The sequence below is a fragment of the Prionailurus viverrinus genome, unplaced genomic scaffold (genome assembly GCF_022837055.1).
Source record: "Prionailurus viverrinus isolate Anna unplaced genomic scaffold, UM_Priviv_1.0 scaffold_38, whole genome shotgun sequence".
Classification (NCBI taxonomy): domain Eukaryota; kingdom Metazoa; phylum Chordata; class Mammalia; order Carnivora; family Felidae; genus Prionailurus; species Prionailurus viverrinus.
Window position 1 is genome coordinate 2,781,817 of NW_025927606.1, and position 18,974 is coordinate 2,800,790.

The window sequence follows — 18,974 nt, forward strand, 5'->3', positions numbered from 1 at the left end:
GTGGGTGCGAGGGAGGCAGGGACGTGGCCCACATCTTTTTGATGTTCTGGCAGGTCTCTCCTCCCTCGGCCACAGAGCACAAAGCTGAACGTCACCGTGTGAAGAGAAGCCACACCTGAGCTGCCCGCCTTGCGCGGGGAGGGGCGGCCTTGCGTGAGGGTGCGGTCTTGCCTCACCCTCGAAGGTTAGCACGGGACACAGAACGGGACACCCTGAGGTCGGGGCGTCTCTCCCGTGCCCGGAGCCTGGCTGTCACTCACTGAGCGTCAGACTTCCTAGGGGAGGGAGTACTCAGAGGATTTCCTTTGGGCGTCTAAGTCAGTCTCTGCTAGGATGGCCGTGCTCTCAGCACCTGCCTGCGCGAAGTACGACGTAGGCAGAGAACCTAGTCGTGGGCGTTCTTCCCTGTCCTGCAGTCGTTTGGGGATGGGTGTCTGCGTCCCCCCAGCAGTGAATGAATGTCCATGGGTGTGTCGCCATCGATTGATCAGACTTGTTCGCCGTTGGTTTCTTATTTCCTGGAGCGAGTGCAGTCAGTGCTTGTGAACGTTTTCCTTGGTGATTAGGAGCTGGAAACCGGTTCATACAAACCTGACTTCCCCAGGGCACCCCATTCTGCAAGGAAGCAAACGTAGAGGCATTCTCTTGGGTTAAGCCCAGTGCACTAAAATTCTTGGGTAGGGAGGGAGGCTACCCCCCCTGCCCCACCATTTCCACAGCAGACTGGCTAGTTGATGGCGGCCATCCCCTCTGAGCTGGCAACAGCTTCAGACCCGAATCAGCGTGCTGTTTCCTTTGGCTTCTCTTTGTGAGGACACGACGTCAGTTTTGTGTGTGTGCAAATGCACGTGTGTGTCTGTGTGTACATTCGGAATATGATCATAAGCCACTGAAATCTGTATGAGGTTTTAGCTAGTTCAGAGTTAGAGTTTCTTTCTTTCTCTCTTTCTCTCTTTCTCTCTTTCTTTCTTTCTTTAAATTTTTTAATCTAGAGAGAGTGCGCATGCAAGTGAGGGAAGAGGGGCAGAGGGAGGGAGAGAATCTCCGCTTAGCGCGGAGCCTGATGCGGGACTTGATCCCAGGACCCTGGGATCCTGACCTGAGCCAAAATCCAGAGTCAGACCCTCAACCAACTGAGCCACCCAGGCACCCCAGAGTTAGAGTTTCTGTAAAGTTCTCTGAGTTTACGTAGCTCTGACATCGGCTCTTCCAAATAATATTTGCAAACTCTGGGTCCACCTGACTTGACGTCATTTTGTCCTCTTTGCCCGAGGTCTGTGTGTGTTTCTCTTTGCACACTACATGCTGAGCTCCTCTCCGGTGTTGGCTGATCTTTGTCCTGCGTACCCCTTCCCCTCCTCCTCTCCGTGTGCCCACCTGCACCAGCCACTCCGTGGTCCTCAAACTCTCTGGCTCAAACCAGCTTGTTTTCTGTTTTCCTTTGTAATAAAAAGTGGCAAACACTACTTTTAAAATGATGTTTTAAAACTTTTTACCTACGGTTTTCAAGATTTTTTTTCAGGTCTTTTATTTTGGTGGTTTGTTAGGTTTTTTGCATAGACTTCAATAGAGCCCCTTGGCGTATATTCAAATGATGGTCCATTTTGTGTGAACGATGAGCTAAGGGGACAGAGATGTTGATCTTTTAAAATAGGAGTACAGAGACTTTTAACACGGTCACAAAGCGATTTCCTGAAACAGAAGAGAAGTTGAAGGTCACTTTGTAAGCATAGCTTGGAAAATGTCTGCCATGACATCTCTGAAAGCTGAAGATACTTTGTTGTAAAGCCATGGGAATAAAACAGTGAAAATATGCAACACTGAAAGGCTAACAGAAATAAAGGAGTATTTCTGGTCTTGACTAACAAGTGGCTAAGAGCTTGAGAGGTGCTTGGTGACAGGCTCTGTCACCTCTAAGGGGTGAGACCTTGGGCAAATTCTTACGCTTTCCCAGCTTCGTCATCAGTACAGTGGGAATAAGACAGTATGTGAAGATTGCTGTGAGAGAGGTCATGCATATGAGCGCTTGGGTTCTTTGACCCTCAGCAACCCCGCGAGGGGTTTTGTTTTGGTTTTGGTTTATTAGAAAGAGGGCAAGAGCGAGAACGAGAGAGAGAGAGAGAGAGAGAGAGAGAAAGAGAGAGCACGCATGTGCATGCGCAGGGGAGGGACAGAGAGAGGGGAGACAGAGAGTCCCAGGCAGGTTCTGAGCTGGCAGTGCGGAGCCCTGTGCGGGCTCCAGCTGAGGAACCGTGAGATCATGACTTGAGCCGAGGTCTGACGCTGAACCGACTGAGCCGCCCGGACGCCCCACTGACCCTGTGAGGTTTAAAAACCCGATCGTATTAAGGCTTCTTGTTCACCAGGGGGTACCGTCAGCCAGGCCTCATGGTGCGTGCGGGGCTCACGCTGGTGAGTGCACAGAACTCTAGGTCGCCCCGCCCTCCGTGGGTGACAGTGTGCTAGGCCGTCCCGTGGGCATCGTCTTCCTAAGTTTCTCTTCTGGCTCATGAGTCTTGGTCTCTTTTCTTTCCGCGGCACGAGACCATGGAGTCTAGAGGCAGGAGCCAGAGGACTGAACTAACTCAGAATCGTTCTTGAATTCATTCACATCTTATACACACGGGCTTGACTGTGTACTGAGCACTTGCCGGGGCAGTTGGGGTCTGTCCTTGAGAAAATGGACAGAAAGGCCCCTGTGCAGGGGCTGCCTGGTACTAAGCTAATCTGTAGTGAGTGAGCCATGTAGTGGGTGAGTGCCGTGTGGGGCCCATGGACACAGCAGGTCTGTGCCTCTTCTGTGGGGTTGTGTGTGTGTGCAGTTTTGTTTTATTTATTTTGATGTTTATTTTTGAGAGAGAGAGACAGCGTGAGCAGAGGAGGGAAGAGAGAGAGGGAGACACAGAATCCGAAGCAGGCTCGGGGCTCAGAGCCGTCAGCACAGAGCCCGACAGGGGCTCGGACCCACAAACTGTGAGATCGTGACTTGAGCCAAAGTCAGATGCTTAACTGACGGAGCCACCCAGATGCCCCTGTTGTTTTAAATCATCAGCACCCATCAGAGTCACTTGGGAAAGTGGTTAAAAAACACAAAAAATAACTTTGGGCTCTCTGGGGGCAGCCCCTAGTTTCCCCAGGAAATAACGGTGTTCAAAGAGTTGTGGGTTATGGACCATTCCTATATTGGTTTTGGTTGGAATGTCCCCTTTGCTGCTTGAGAATTTGGGCTCAAATCTAGCTTGGCTGTGTGGGCCTGGGCACGTTATTAGCTGGTCCACGCGGTGGTCTGCTGATCCGCGCAGGGAAGGCGCTGTGGTGCCCTCTCCCGCTTTGAGGATTGGGTGTCTCCTTCCACGCGGAGCCCTGGGGGCAGTCCTGCCTGCCGTGACTCTCCTGGGGGGAGTGCCTGAGGGCCCTTTGCTCAGTCACTGCACACGGGTGAGTGATTCTTGTGCCCCCCCCGGTCACAGGTCGCTGGGCCACGTCACAGAGCATTTTTTGCTTCTGAATGATCCTGTTTTACCCAAGAGTATACAACTTGGGCGATTAGCATAATCTTAGAATTAAAACAGGACAGTCTATGAGTCTACCCTTTTCCCTTTTACTTAATTTTGGTTTTTATTTAATAAGGACTTAAAAAACAAACCAACATATGGTTATAGGTGAGGGTATAGAAAACGATTTGACATTGCCAAAGAATGAGTTGAGCATGTAGTTTTTAGAAAACAAAACGATTGGGGCGCCTGGATGGTTCCGTCAATTTGGGTGTCAAACTCTTGATTTTGGCTCAGGTCGTGATCTCACGGGTTCATGGGTTTGAACCCCGTGTCAGGCTCTACGCTGACATTGCGGAGCCTGCTTGGGATTCTCTGTCTCTGTCTCTCACCCCTCCCCCACTTGCGCTTTATCTTTCTTTCAAAATAAATAAAAATACACTTAAAAAAAGAAAACAAAATGACCGAGGGAGAGAGAAATTGATCATCGGAACATAGAGCCTAGAAATAGCCCCGCTGAGCTTTGACAGAGGGTCGAAGACCAGTGGGGCAGGGCAGCCTTTCAACACACGAGCCAGGGCACTTGGACATCCCCGGGCAGAACAAGTGAGATGAACCTCGGTGTCCCATCATACCTGGAACAAAAACAAATTGTAACCGGAGCACACGTTTAAATACAAAACTGTAATACCTGTAGATGAAGACGTAGGGGAAAGCGTTTGGGGCCCGAGGCCCGGCTCAGACCCCCAGACTTGACAGTGAAAGCACCACCCGTGGAAAAGGAGGTGTCAGACATGACGGAAATCACCAAGTTCTGCTCCACGAAGACCGGTGAGGAGGACGGAGAGTCAGGCTGCAGATGGGAAGGGCATGCTGGTTCACCACGCACCTGGCAGGGACCGACGGCACACGCACCTGTAGGAAAAAAGCCCGGTTAGAAACCGGGCAGGAGACTCGAACAGGTACGTTGCCAAAGAGGAGATCTGGGTGGTGAATGGGCACGTGACTATTAGTCGTCAGGGAAACGCGAGTCCAGACCACACCGAGCGTCGCTCCACGTCTGTCAGAAGGGCGAAAAGCACCGAATGCTGGCGAGGATGCGGAGAAACTGGATTTCTCATCCCTTGTTGGTGGGAACGTGAAAGGTACAGCCGTTCTGGAAAAGTCTGGCGGTGTTTTTCGTAAAGCTAAACGTGTACTTACCATAGGGCCCAGCAGTCACATTCTTGGGCATTTCTCCCAGAGAGATGAAAACTCAGGTTCACGACTTCTACGGGGATGTCCGTGGCAGCGTATTTGTAAGAGCCCAAACCTGCCAGTACCCCAGATGCCCTTCTGGAGTCAAAGGTTCACAGACCCCTGTGCCGTGGGAAACTGCGCAGCAACGACGCCGGTTGAACCGGTGCTCGCTCTGCCCCTTGGATGATCTGGGGCTTCCGCTGAGTACAGAAAGCCAGTGTCCAAGGTCACGAGCTGTTTGATTCCACGTCTGTAACATTCGCGAAATGTGAGGACCGTAGAGGGGAGAGCAGGTTAGCACTTGCTGGGGGATGGGTGGGGCTGGGAGGCCGGATGTGTCTAAAGGGGCAGCATGAGGCCGCTGCTCGTTAGCGGTGGCACGGTGACGTCACAGTGACGTGGGTTTACACATGGGGTCGATCCGTGCACAACCGCACACGCGTGCACACGTGCGCACAGAAACTGGCGGCGGAGTCCGAGCGAGGACTGCCGTCGCATCGCCTGCCGTCGCATTGACGGAAGCGTCCCAGTGTTGACTTCCTGCTTCTGATGCTGTACTGCAGGCTTTATGGGATGTCGCCACCGGGGACCTAGGACTTGATGTGGTACTTCTTTTACTTCTATAGTTATTTCACAGCAGAACCTGTAGGGGATACGTTCGCACCCGTGTGTGTGTGTGTGTGTGTGTGTGTGTGTGTATGTGTGTGTGAGAGAGAGAGAGAGAGAGAGAGATCTCACACACACACACACACACACACACACAGTGCACCAGCACACCCTGTAGACGATTTGTTATATGGAGTTGGCTTACGGTTGTGGCGGTGGCCAAGCACGCTTGAAGTCTAGGGCAGGTAGGCAGGAAGGGGAGGTCGGGATCAGCTGGCAAGAACTGTCCGGCGTCTCCAACACCAGGGACAGAACGCCTAAACCTCCTTTGGAAGGGCTCTCCTGATCAGGCCAGGTCCATCCAGGGTAGTCTCCCGTGTGGGTAATTCAACGGCAGCCGCTTGGGACTCGTAATCCATCTGCAGAGTTGCTCCACAGCAGACGCACGCCAGTATCCGATCGGATAAGTGGGGACTGTAACTCAGCCCAGGCGAGACATTTGCACTCTTGTGGCAGTTTTCCTATAATCAGCCCTCAGATGACTACTGCATTCTTACTCGTGTGATATGGATGTTCCTTGATTTTTGAAAAATGAAATATTCTTCTTACACAATTTGAGGTCGATACAAGTACATTGCGTGAGTTGAAAGGGTATAATTTCTGGCATATTGTGACCTTGATATTTAAAAACAGAATGCGTTCATTGTTTTCTTAAACGTTTCCATTATGGTATGAATACTATTACCCGTTTAAAAGCATCCCATGAATAAGCTTTCCACAGTTGGATTTCACCCTATTCCTTTTGCTTTTTGGAAGTTCGTTCCCGTCCTGTGCCCCGCCCTGCCGTTTACCTCTTCCACCAGGCTGACGTAGTCCTCCTTTGCAGCGGACACGTGGATAGAAATTGCAGCTGGGACCTGTGTTTCCCGTAGCCACAGGGCTCAGCTCTTTTGGCTGAGTTCTCATTACAGTCACTAGTGCGTAGCCGAACAGAACAGCTTACGTGTGTTACTTGTGTGACTGATTTTTAATAATTCGGTGTCATGAGTGTGTTTTTGAGATGGATGGGGCTTTAGATTCAGTTAATTCTTGAATCCACGGATGATAATGACTTATCACTCAAGGTGAGACAGGGTTCGGCCTTGGTCCTGCTTCCCTTGGTAGTTTTTAAAGTTTTGAGTGCTGACAAACTTGGTTCCCGTGAGGGCAGAGGCGCCTCTCAGCTCCTCAGGTCGTTAAGGTGTTTGTACACTGTCGTCAAGAACTACGTCTGATCATCTGTGAGCTGAAAAGGTCCCTTGGTCCTCCGTCAGTTTCATTGAGAACAAGGAATGGTAACCCAGTAACTCACCCAGCGGTGCTTGGTCGGTCAGCGGAGGCGTAGACTCTTCACGCCCCGCCTGGTGTCTCAGAGTGGCCTCGTGTTCCCTCCTGGGGTCCCCGCATCCCACATTCACGTCCTTTTGTTTCAGGGTGGGAAAGGGGCTTTGTGAAAGGGAGCAGACACATTGACGAGGGTGCTCTCTCAAGGGAAACGTTTTTGGAAAATAGTACGTTGTGCAAGGTGAGGACTGGGACGTTGCATCGTGAGAGCTGCCCACACCCGGGAACCCCCCGAAAGTCTTGGGGTACATCTAGGGTGCCTCTTCACATTGAAGCTGGTTGCTTCAGAACATCGTTTCCTTGATCTTAACAAGAATCGTTAAGGAGAAAAGGTACATTACTCAAACAATTTGCCAGCTGGTGCCATGAATAAATTTTAATCTTTTTTCTCCAGGACTTCTGAGACCTCTACTGTGCTCCTGTCCATTGTGAATTCTCATTAGGGAACTGTTGTCACCCCGCAGGGTCATCCTGGTTAGTTGCTCAGGGAGGAGTGGAGAGGAGACAGGTGCATGCATGTGGGATCCTGGGGTGGAGGGAGCCAGGGAGCAGTGCCCCACGGGACATACTTCAGGAGAATACCCAGTGCATACAAACCATTCATGTCCTGTTTTGAAAGAGGGAAGCTGAAATCTTCAAAGCCTGTGGGTGGCCACAGTTCCAAGTCGAAGGTCACCTATGTCACTTGTGAGGCCTGCCTGTGGACAGGTTGTGAGGATTTGGTGGGTTACTTTAGGTGTCACCAGAGAACAAACAGAATCGCTGAAAATACAAAGTTTTGAATGAAATGCAATTGATTATGCTTTTATTTTAGAAAACACCTCACGGTCCTGCGATTTACTCGGACATGAGATGGTGCCATTTGTGACCCTGATTTTGGGAGGGGGCGTTTAACAGCCGTGTCGCTCTGACACAGGGCTACGTTTTCTTACGTGCTTTTGGTTACGTGAGGTTTTCTCACGTGAGAGCAGTGGTTGTCCCGGAGTCGTGGAATTTAAGAACGACCCGTGCTCAGGTGGCCTTGCCGTGCATTTCCGGTGCTCTCTGGCCCTGCAGCCTCCTGAGAGCGTGCTCGCACTTCCTGTGGCCAGAAGATGAATGACCGAGCAGTCTCCTGGAGAACCTTGGTGGGATGAGCTGCTGGCTGCTGCTTAAACTCACAGCGCCACCTCGAGGAAGGTCCCCTCATAGGGGCTCCGCTCTTTCGTGCCATCGCTTTCCTTCAAAGCAAAGCCCTGTGTGTGGTCCACACACTCCCCTAGTAGAAGCTGGAGGTGATAAATGTCAGGTGTTTTTGCCCACAGTCCTTCTGTCGTGTTTGCCCCTGTCCTTCCGGGGCTAACATTTTGGAATGGTGTCGATACGTGTGGTTCTGAAAGCCTAGGCTGCCGTGCAGGCATTCCTTGGGATGGGACGAGTGAAAATACCAGCTGAGTTTCACGCAGACATGCTACTTCAGGAGCCTCACTGTCACCTGTGGCCTTTGGTGTAAATACTCTGATCTCAACTCAACTAAGCATACTAGCAGCGAGGGGTGGTAAGCTCTCGACAAAACAGTTCACCTCTGGTCTATCCTATGCCCGGTGTAGACAGTAAATCACTTCAAATGTGACCTCTGTGTGGGGCCCCCTCCCTCCCGTAGCGCAGGTCATTGGATGCTGAGTGTATTGAATTACTCTTGTGTATTCTGACAATGAATGTTGTTGTTTTAAGGTCTTCTTTTTCTTTGTGATTCTTTTGTTCCCTAGCGCCGTCCCCCAGACTACAGTAATACTCAACAGTGATCGGCAGAGCGCCATTGTAGCCAAGATGGAAGAACCCTTGGGCAACAGGGCACCGGACCCCCTGGAAAGTACCGTTAGCAAGTCAGTAGCCACCACACCAACCCCACCTCTCACTGCCACTGCCACCGCGATGAGTCCCCTCGAGAGCCACTCCACGTCCTGAGCCGGGCACAGCTGGTCGGTCGAGCCCAGCGGGCGCGGCCCACAGTTGTTTGTGGTGGGCAAGGGCCGTGCTGCGTGCAGGCCCAGGTCCTGGTGTGCCAGCTGGAGAAGGGGACGTGTTAAGGGGGGACGCACCGGGAACTTCTGTGTCCAGTGCTCACGTGCCCAGTGGGGAGATGGCTCTGTGTTTCCACAGCAGCCGGTGGAGCTTGTGCCCTCCTCCCTCGACCACCACTTCCTCACGTGTGTCTGTCTGTCTGTCTGTCTGTACAGCAGCGTGTCAGGTCAACAGACACCTTCTATTGAGTTTGCTAAGCGATGAAGGCATTTCGAGGTGATGATTTTCTTCTCCCACCTTTTTCTCTTGAGACACTGGAACTGTAACCTTGGTCAGAAATGAGGGTGCGTAAGAGGCATCGCGTGACGGGGAAGCGTGCTGTGGACGGCCCTGCCCGGCAGTCTGGGCTCCGCTTTTCCTGGCGACCTGCCCCGAGACGGTGGTTTTGCTTATTGTTTCCATCAGCGTGTTCACAGCGTTCTGTTTGCCTTTTTCTCTCAGTGCCCTCCGCAGATCGTTCCTGCCCCAGCTCTGTCCCGTTGTCTTTATTGTCCGAGCCCAGGCTCCCAGGGCCTGGCTGTGCCGCGGGCCTGCCGTGTCGGGTGGCGGGAGAAGAGTTGTTGACGCTCAGGCTGAGGAGATCTGGGGATCTGGGAGGCGGGGTCAGGAGGTGAGCTTGGGCAGGCTGCTGCGGGGTCAAGTTCAGAAGCTGGAGCCCCAGCCTGAGGCACGACCACGGTCGGAAGCACGTTTTTGTCTTCGTGAACGGGGACCTTGGGCTTCGTCCCCCTTCTCGGTGCTTAGCGGTCCCCACGAAGGGATGTGGAGAGGGTCGCGGTAGAGGCAAGTAGCTTGTCTCCAGGTAATAAACACGTATGTTTTGAGCCTTTTTTGGAGCTGGCGGCTTGTGCCCTGTTTTTCTGGCAGTTTCTTACTGCTCCGTAGCAGGACCCCTTTAGTGGTGAGAACATCCTCTGGGAGAGTCTCGACTGGCTTTTCAGACCCGCTTCAGTGGTTTTTGTTGGTGAGAATAGTTAGGAGTGTTGACTTTGTTAACAAAGGCTGAGTCCCTTCTAGAAGGCCTACCAGCGTGGAGTGGATTGGGTCAATGGAAGTCTCCAGGCACACTTGCTCTCCGATGAGTCTTTCCCATGACACAGCCCTAACAGTCGCTCTCACTCAAGTGCCGGCATTTTGTGGGAGCCCCTCCACGATCAGAGAGCCGCCTTCTAGGCCTTGAGTCACCGCGGGTTGTGGTTTTACTTCTTCTGCGACACGAACACGTTTGTCGACTTGTACGTTTCACACAGTTTCTTGCAACCCCAGACCATTTCGTGCGATTCGGTCGCTGTTCCCCCGAGTAGAGAGAGCGGTGTGGGAAGACTCGCGAGCTGCCGCCTCGTGCAGTTAGGTTCTCTGATGAGTGGAGGAAAGAGGCACGCGGCGGCTTCAGCGCTAGTCTCTGCTCGTTGCTTGTGCTGCTCTCACAACATCGGCTGGTGTTTTTGTTTCCCGCTCAGCGCGGTGCCCGGGAGACGGCAGAACACCATTGTGGTGAAGGTGCCGGGTCAGGATGACAGCCACAACGAGGACGGGGAGAGCGGGTCCGAGGCCAGCGACTCCGTCTCCAACTGTGGACAGTCGGGAAGTCAGAACATTGGGAACAACGTCACCCTCATCACCCTGAACTCGGAAGGTGCGCCTGCAAAGCTTCTTTCCTTTGCCTGAATGGCAGTAGGTACAGCGTTCTGTTCTGTTCTGTTCTGTTCTGTTCTGTTCTGTGTGTTTTTTGCTTTTCAGGAAAGTCGTACGGTCCCTACCTTACTTAACACAATAGTCCAGCTTGATGGTTTTCCGACTTTACGGTGGTGCACACGCGGTCCATGTGCAGTAGCCATTGTGCTTTGGGTTATGAGTTTGGATCTTTTCCCAGGCCACCGACGTGCGGTCCGATCCTCCCTCCTGGCGTGGGGCACCGCGATCGTGAGGTCGATGGCCGGAGCCCCGACAGACGCACTGCACCCACACTGCCATTCCGTCAGCTTCAGCGGTGTTGGTGCGGTGGCTGCGTGCCTTCCGTGAGCGGTTTCACGCGTCGCGATCTGTGCGAGATGACTCCGCCCAGCGACAGGCTGCCGTGAGCGCTGTGAGCACAGTGAAGCTGGGCCGGGCTGGGGCACAATGTTTGGTAGGTTAGGGGCGTTAAGTACATTTTTGACTTTGAATGTTTCCAAACCCGCGATAGGTACTTTGGGACATGACCCCATCCTGAGTTGAGGGACATCTGTATGTGTTTGCTATTTGTAAAACGTGGTAGGAGACAGTGGAAATTCTACGCACGTTCAGGCGGTTTCTGAAGGCTTTCTGGTGACGGACACACTGCTGTGCTTCTAGAACCAGGAGCTGATCATTGCCTTTGAACAGAGGTCTCTCCACGTCTCTGATGGGGGCCAGACGTAGGTGCCCAGAGGGGACTGTGCCACCTCCCGCGAGAGGCAGAGGGAGCTGCTTGGCGGGCGCCCGGACCGGAGCCCGTTTCGCCCACACCGCGTCCTGTCCCCCTACTTCTCCTGCCACAGTCTCCGTAGCCACCTGGTGCCTCTGTCCTGCCTCTGCAGGCTAACGTGGGCCAACGTGGGCCGCCCACATGGCCTCCCACAGCACGGGGAGGAGGGGGAGTGCAGGCGTGTTAGTGCAGTGTTCCCGACCTGTAAAGCCTGTGCTTTATTCACTGGTAAACTTGTGCGGTTTTTTGCTTTACGTCTGAGTTGTTGATTTTGACTAAAAATGCAACGTAGCTTTCCTAAAACGATGATGTAGATTTACTGAGCCAGGATGTTTCTGTGAGACCAGTTACCGTATCTGAAACATTGAAAACAGTGTTTTTCTCAAAGTCTTGCTCACTTCTGACATAAATAGCAAGGATCAGGACAGCAGAGCAGGAGCAGGGAGAGAAACAGAGTTTAGTGACCGCCTTTTAAAAAAACCGAGATCAGGGGCGCCTGGGGGGCTCAGTCTGTTAAGCGTCTGACTTCGGCTTAGGTCGTGATCTCAGGGTTTGTGGGTTCAAGCCCTGTATCGAGCTCTGTGCTGACAGCTTGGAGCCTGGAGTCTGCTTCGGAGTCTGTGTCTCCCTCTCTCTCTGCTCCTCCCCTGCTTGTACTCTGTTTCTTTCTTTTTCAAAAACAAACATTAAAAAAACTTTTTTTTTTAAATTAAAAAACATCTAATTTAATTACCATAGATTTGGCCTATTTATTTATTTATTACATTTACTTATTTATTCTGAGAGAGAGAGAGAGAGAGAGAGAGAGAGAGACGGAGCATGGGCAGGGGAGAGTAGAGAGAGAGGGAGAGAGAGAATCCCAAGCAGGCTCTGAGCTGTCAGCCCAGAGCCCGACATGGGGCTTGAACTCACAAACTGTGAGATCATGACTTGAGCTGAGATCAAGAGTTGGATGCTAAGCTGTCTGAGCCTCGCAGGTGCCCTAAAGTTTACCATCTTAAAGCATACAATTCAGTGGGTTTTTAAAGTACATTCACATAGTTGTACACCCAGCCCCCCGTCTAATGCCGGGACATCTCTGTCACCCTGGAAAGCAGCCCTGGCAGCCACCGTCCACTTCCTGTCTTTGGAATTACGTGCTGCAGGCACTTGGCACACGTGGGCCATGCAGTGCCGTCCACGGTGTGGCGAATATCGCTGCTCCGATCCTTCTGTGGCTAGGTCCTTCTCCGTCGTGTGAATGGACCACATTTTGTTCATCTGCTCATCTGTCGACGGACACTTGGGGTGCTTCCGCTTTTTAACTGTTCGGAACGTTCGTGAACAGCTGTTTGGGAGAACGTGTGGTTTTGTTTCTCTTGGGTAGCACCCGGCAGTGGAATCACTGGGTCAATTTTTTACACATTAAATTTAAGAAAGAGAGGGGTGTCGCCAGTGTCGGCGAACGGGCATTAAATATCCGTGGAGGAGATGGTGTTCGCAGCAGTCGCAGAGAAGCCTGATTGTTCTCTCTGTCCGGGTGGGTCCTGGGCGGGCACACACACAGGTCTGACCAGCCACTTAAGGCCCGGTGTTTGTTCGGTCTAAAGTGTGTCACCTGAGGTGCGTAACACTCGATAACGCCAGGAGTTTCTGCGGTTGTCGTAGATACAACATATTTCATCTTTTTATGTGTTGTTACTGTGATGTGATTAATGTGAGATATATTTCACTTGGAGAAACCACAGAGTGACACAAATGAACATAGAAAAAGGGGTCAAATTTCCAGCTTATAAATGTCTGCGGGGGAGAAAAACACAGATTTTCTTTTGATCTGAGTCTGAGTTGTTTATGAGCTGATGCATTTGTCGAAAGCGTTACCCTCTAGCAGATTGTTTCCATCAGATATGACTCTTGGACGGTACCTGTTGTTAGGAATGGGCAGACGAGACAGAGTTGACTGATTCTGAATTTTACCTTATATCAAAGAAGAGGTCATAATTCAGGAGCATTCTGCCTGACCGTTGCACTAGGAGAAAACGTGCGGTGACACGTTTGTTGTGCTGACACTCCTTCGGATGGTCCCCGCCGGCACTTTGCCTGCTGTGTGGAGGCCGGGCCGCGCCGCCCTCGTGGCACCGTGGTCTGTGTGGGAGGACACGGAGGCGGACGGAGTCCTCTTTAAGTGGGTGCCTCGGACGTAACTGTGGAGGAAGAAGCTACTCCGCTAACATCTCGTATCAGAGTTACTATCGACCGATAGTGGCGTGTTCCGTGAAACACGTCTGTGAGGCGGATGGGTGCGCGGAGAGGTGGGTGAGCGCTTTGCCTGCCACGCGCTCCCCACGACTAGAACCCCTCGCTGAGCTGGAGAGAGCGTCAGGCAGCTAGTTGTGTTAGAGAAGCACCGTTCACACGCAGAGCTCTGAAGGGCCTTGAGCTCGGCTTTCGTGGGGTCATTTAATTCCTGCTGACAGCCCAGAGCTGCAAGTACGCAGACCGTTCTTACCTTCGTAGAAAAGCATTTAAGTGCTTGCGGTTTTAGAAACCACAGGTTTCAAAATGGTTTATTTCTTAAGAATTCCAGAATGTTTGCCCGAGTTGACGTGTCGTTTTATATCACATTTGGAGTCTGATTATTTACTGCGAGGTATCGTAGCATTTTGTCCCCGGGTTTTTGTGTAGGCTATTTTGTCTGTCACGGCACAGATTTCCTCATTATCAGAGGAGTGCTAACTGTTGAGGGCAGTGGGCAGTAAACTTACTCTGGTTCCGGTTCCTCTCTTCTCTCGGCATTGCGGTCATAGTTCAGCATCGGGGTATCATCATTCAGAGGTTAAGCTGGCCGAGTCAGAAACAAAGCAGCTAAAATAGGACCAACAATGGAATGTGTTAAAATCAACGAAGAGACTTAGTGATTTTTTTTTTAATTTTTAATGTTTATTTATTTTTTGAGAGAGAGAGAGATGCAGCGTGAGTGGGGGAGGGGCAGAGAGAGAGGGAGACACGGAATCCGAAGCAGGCTCCAGGCTCCAGGCTCCGAGCTGTCGGCACAGAGCCCGTCGCGGGTCTCGAACTCACAAGCCGTGAGATCATGACCTGAGCCGAAGTGGAATGTGGAACTGACTGAGCCACCCAGGCGCCCCAGATTTAGTGATTGCTTAATAGAGTCTAAATTCTTGCTGTCTTTGCACTTGAGAATTCTTAAGAAACTTGAGTAATTCTTCTCATAAGATGTTGGGTACTCAGCTTTAATGGGGAGGGATGGTACTTGAGTTATAATTGGATTATTGTTGGAAATTGGCCTCATGAATGTTCCAAAGCCCGGTCAGTAACATGACTTATGTGGTAAATCTCTGGGATGTACTCGATGGGGGGCAGCAGGGTAACATCTGGCGGGAGCAGTTCATTTGGGAAAGGTCGTCAGTCACGGCGCCAGGAAGGGGACAGCTCCAGGGGCCGTGAAATACGACGGGTGCGGATTGCCGTGTTCACAGAACATCAGCCTGCGTGTGTGAAGAAGGAAGTGTAGCCGGGAACGTTTCTCGAGGATCTATTTACATAATTTATTTTACAGAAACTTTTTTGAAACAAATTCTTCACGAGGTCATAACACTAAAAGCCAGCATATCGGCCGTCGTAAGTGGGCTCCCACAAGAGCGGGATCACAGACAGGTTGGCGACCGATCCCGGCGAGGTTAACGAGGACCGACCGGCGTTAAGGATGCCGGTGCGTCCTCGGGCGCGGCAGACCGTGGCGGACGGGCCGCGCCGGGAGGCCGTTGCAGCACCTCGCCCCGCGTTCCAGAACGGGCAGCGCGTGACGCCTCCTGGAGACACCGCGTCTGTGCCCGGTGGTTCCCACTCTTCGGGGGCAAAGGACCGAGGCGTCCTTGGTCTCCGCCGTGGTGGTCACGGGCGAGCTCGTGACGACTCGTGCTGAGTGGGGCAACCTGGCCCGAGCCGGCAGCCTTGCCGTCCGGTCGGCGGTGTGCTCGTGTGGTTTCTGTGCGATGCGCTCACAGTGGCTCCGGTGCCAGAGACTGTTGGTTTTGTCCCTTTTCCGTAGTATCCTGTGTGTACCTCAGTCCTCTTGAGTTGCCTCTTTGAAAACCCCCAATTATCAATCTGTTTGTAGCTCACAGACGTCACATCGCTCCCAAATGAGCACGGTTGTTCGGGTGCAAAGTCACCTGTGTCTGATGCCAGAATGGCAGGCGGGTCGTCCGTTCTCATGGGTCGGTCGGAGGTCAGAGTGTCCTCAGCGCTCTTTGAGGGTGACGCATGTGAATAAGAGGCACAGTCGGAGCGTAAGCACCTGAATTTCAAGGATTTAGAAGTCGGTGCCAAGTTGTATCGTGAGTGACTCAGTGCTGGGAGGCCGGCCCGGCCGGGCACGTCTTGGAAAGCCTCGGTCGGCTCATGCCCGGGGCTGCTCTCGATGAGCATGGCCAGAGCCTGCGGGCCGGGCCACCCTGTCCTCGCCGCCCCTGCTCCACGCGGCAGCGTGGAGAAAGCCGCACGCCATCGGTCAGTTTTAAAAGCAGCAGACCTTACTGGGCTTGTCCTCACTCCAGAGGCTGATGATGTTTGCTCCGGGAAGTGTCTGGCTCAGGACGGGGACGCGGCGAGTCGGGTGTGCTGGGCAGTGAGGGCCACAGGAGACGTGTGAGCGCCGGGCTCCTGGAGCCTCTGAGGGACTCGCCCTGTGGTGCCATTCCTGTTTGGAGCCGTGTCTTCTGTTGTACGCAGTACGTTGCTTTTGAAATTCATTAAATTTGCAGGCCTTAACAGAAGCCAGATGAAAGTTACTTTTTGGTCGAGACGGAAAATACAGCCTGACACCAGTCACGACTAGCAGTCTGTTCCCTGAAGTCTTGCCCGGAGACGGTGGAGGCTGACTTTGAACAAAGTTGATGTGAGGTTTGCTGTGACCGTGTCCCGTGTCTCTGAGAAACCCTGGGGCCCCTACTGAGTCACGGAGTGTTGCCTTCTTTTGTTTGTTCACTGTCCTCGGGGTAGCGTCACTTCTCACGATGACAGAGAAGCAATTACGTGGCGTCTCAGTCACGGCCAACAGATGCCCGCGGCTCTGGGCAGCCCTCCCCGAGGGTGTCGGGCCTCTGGGAGCATCACCGGGACCCACAAGCGTGCCCCAGCAGCACGTTCACAGCAGGCGGGCACCCGCTCCCTTGCCCTTCTCTCCATGGTGCTGCAGACACACGGGACTCCATGACTGAGACGTTTTTCGTGGCTGGCAGGCAGGACGGGCACAACCACGTTGTCTTTGGAAACAGGTGAGTGGTGAGTCAGGGTTGGTTGGAGCGAGACGGCGTTTGGAGTGGCTGGTAACGACTTTCCCCGCCCCTGCCGCTTTGCGGTCACACACAGATGTTTGTGGCGACGCCCTGAGCAGAGAGCGCCCGAGCTGCAGTTGGCCGCGTGAAGTCCCGGCTCGCGTGAGTGCTGGGTCGGTGCCATTCGGGGAGAGAGCGTGTTCAGGCCTGGGCCCTGGGCACGCAGTGAGTTTGGCCAGGCTCACTGCCGTCACTGGAAGGGAGTGCGCGTGGTGGTCGGGCGCGTCTGTGCACACGTGTGCCAGCAAGTATTGAGAGGGAGCATGACGCCAGGTGGCCCTTTTCTCTCCGTTGAACCTGTACTATCGTGAGAATGTGGCAGCCGCTCGCGGCTTGGTGCTTTCTTCTGTTCGCCTTCCTGGGGCTCAAGTAGACCTCAGAACAAATATTTGTACTCAAGTGTTTTAATGGCAAGAAAATTCAAGTTACTGCTCAGTTTTTCATTACGTTAGACTTTGCAGAAGTGCCAGCTAATTGCATTGAGCATTTAAATGATTGGAATAGAAGGCAAGTTTCTTTTTCTCATAATCTGCTAGTTTTTAAATAAAGCCAGCAGAACCTTTCTATTGTTACCGATGCCCAAACTGACCAAGCTGTTTTGGTAAACTAAGTTCTCTATGGATCGTTAAAAGGTAAATTTCTTAGATATTTATGTGAAAGGATGTTTCATCTTGTTTTCCATTTGAGGAGCTGATTCATTGTCCTGGCGAGAAGCTGGAGTCCAGACCGGGTTCTCGCTCCCGCATTGGAAGTGGGTTAGGGCTGAGTGTTTCCAAGAGGGGGCGAAACTAAACCAGCTGGTCGGCCCGTATGACCCTGTGGAGGCGGGGGGCCGGAGCGTCTCCGGTGTCCTCTCTTCTTGCCGGGGGTCCTGGAGGTGCTGCCCAACGCCCCGACGACCACAGATGGTGACGGTGGAGCCCGGGAGTCCTTTCTCCCACTGGGGTGGGTCCCCTGCTTCCGTGGCAGTGATTTGTCATTTCTGTGTTGGGCAGCGTGACTTGGGCTGTAGTTCTTGTCCACTGGGCTTGACTTCTTGCTCTAGAGACCACGTGCCTGGGGCTCACAGAGTGCCTGGTGAAGTTAGGGATGAATAGTTTGTAAATAGGTCGTAAAATGCCTTCTAAGAATTTTTGAGACGTTTGATTGGAATAAAATTTCCGGATAATTTCCTGTGTTATGCAAGAAATTTAAACTGTTATTTTCAGGAGTGATAGGAGGGTGGGGGGTAAGGGAAACTCATTTTTTAGAATAATTTACTTTTGGGGGGGGAAGCATCATTTCTTGAAATAATACTATAGGATTTTTTTTGAATGCTAAACCTTAATAATATTCTTGGTATGTATCTTTAATTTTTTTATGTTTTTTTTATTTCTTTAATTACTTTTTAAATTTACATCCAGGTCGGTTAGCATATGGTGCAACAGTGATTTCGGCAGTAGATTCCGGCGATCATCCCCTATGTGTAACACCTAGTGCTTCTCCCAAGTCCTTAATGCCCCTCCCCCATTTAGCCCATCCCCCCTCCCACAGCCCCTCCAGCAACCTTCTGTTTCTTCTCTGTATTTAAGTATCTTATGGTTTGTCCCCCTCCCTGTTTTTATATTGTTTTTGCTTGCCTTCCCTTATGTTCATCTTGTTTTTGTCTCTTAAAGTCCTCATATGAATGAAGTCCTGTGATATTTGTCTTTGACTAATTTCACTTAGCATGATACCCTCCAGTTCCATCCACATAGTTGCAAATGGCAAGATTTCCTTCTTTTCGATTGCCAGGTAATACTCCATCGTATATGTAAACCGCATCTTCTTTACCCATTCATCCGCCGATGGACATTTGGGCTCTTTCCATACTTTGGCTGTTGTCGATAGTGCTGCTGTAAACATTGGGGTGCATGTGCCCCTTCGAATCAGCACACCTCTATCCCTTGAATAAATACCTAGTCGTACAATTGCTAGGTCGTAGGGCAGTTCTCTTTTTAATTTTTTGAGGACCCTCAAAACTGTTTTCTAGAGGAATTTAAACTGACATCTTTCATCCTCCAGAGTATTCTGGTGGCATTTCCAGAAGCCCATGTGCTTGGCACGGAGGACAGGTGTTTTTGCTGATAGGTGTCAACAGGGAGTGGGGAGCCCTTGCTAGAACGGAAGCCAACTTCCTGTGAGGGCCTGGTGAGGAGACCGCCCGCCCCCCGCGTCCACCCTGGCCGTTGTCCCAGCGTCACGATTCTCCTGGTGGCGTTGGCGTCCTCGGCTGAGGACGTGCCCTTCAGTGTTGTCTTCTGTGGCGCTCTTAGCAGAGGCCAGTTGCTGAGGACAGACTCATTGCTGATGAATTAGTCTTACGATTAATCATGTCTGACGTGAAAAAGATGAGGCTTAGCTTTGACGTGTAACTTTGTTCGCTCA

General features: G+C 52.0%; 1 protein-coding gene across 7 annotated transcripts in view; it reads left to right on the plus strand.

Annotated features, from left to right (window-relative positions):
- BANP (BTG3 associated nuclear protein) overlaps positions 1 to 18,974 on the plus strand; it is a 118,975-nt gene that overhangs the window by 43,763 nt on the left and 56,238 nt on the right. For 5 of the 7 annotated variants that reach the window (XM_047846127.1, XM_047846126.1, XM_047846125.1 and 2 more), the window contains 2 exons: positions 8,471 to 8,587; positions 10,247 to 10,422. In XM_047846127.1, the coding sequence (XP_047702083.1) occupies positions 8,471 to 8,587; positions 10,247 to 10,422 (293 nt within the window). The remainder of the gene's footprint in view (positions 1 to 8,470; positions 8,588 to 10,246; positions 10,423 to 18,974) is intronic. The other 2 variants (XM_047846129.1, XM_047846130.1) reach the window with 1 other exon arrangement.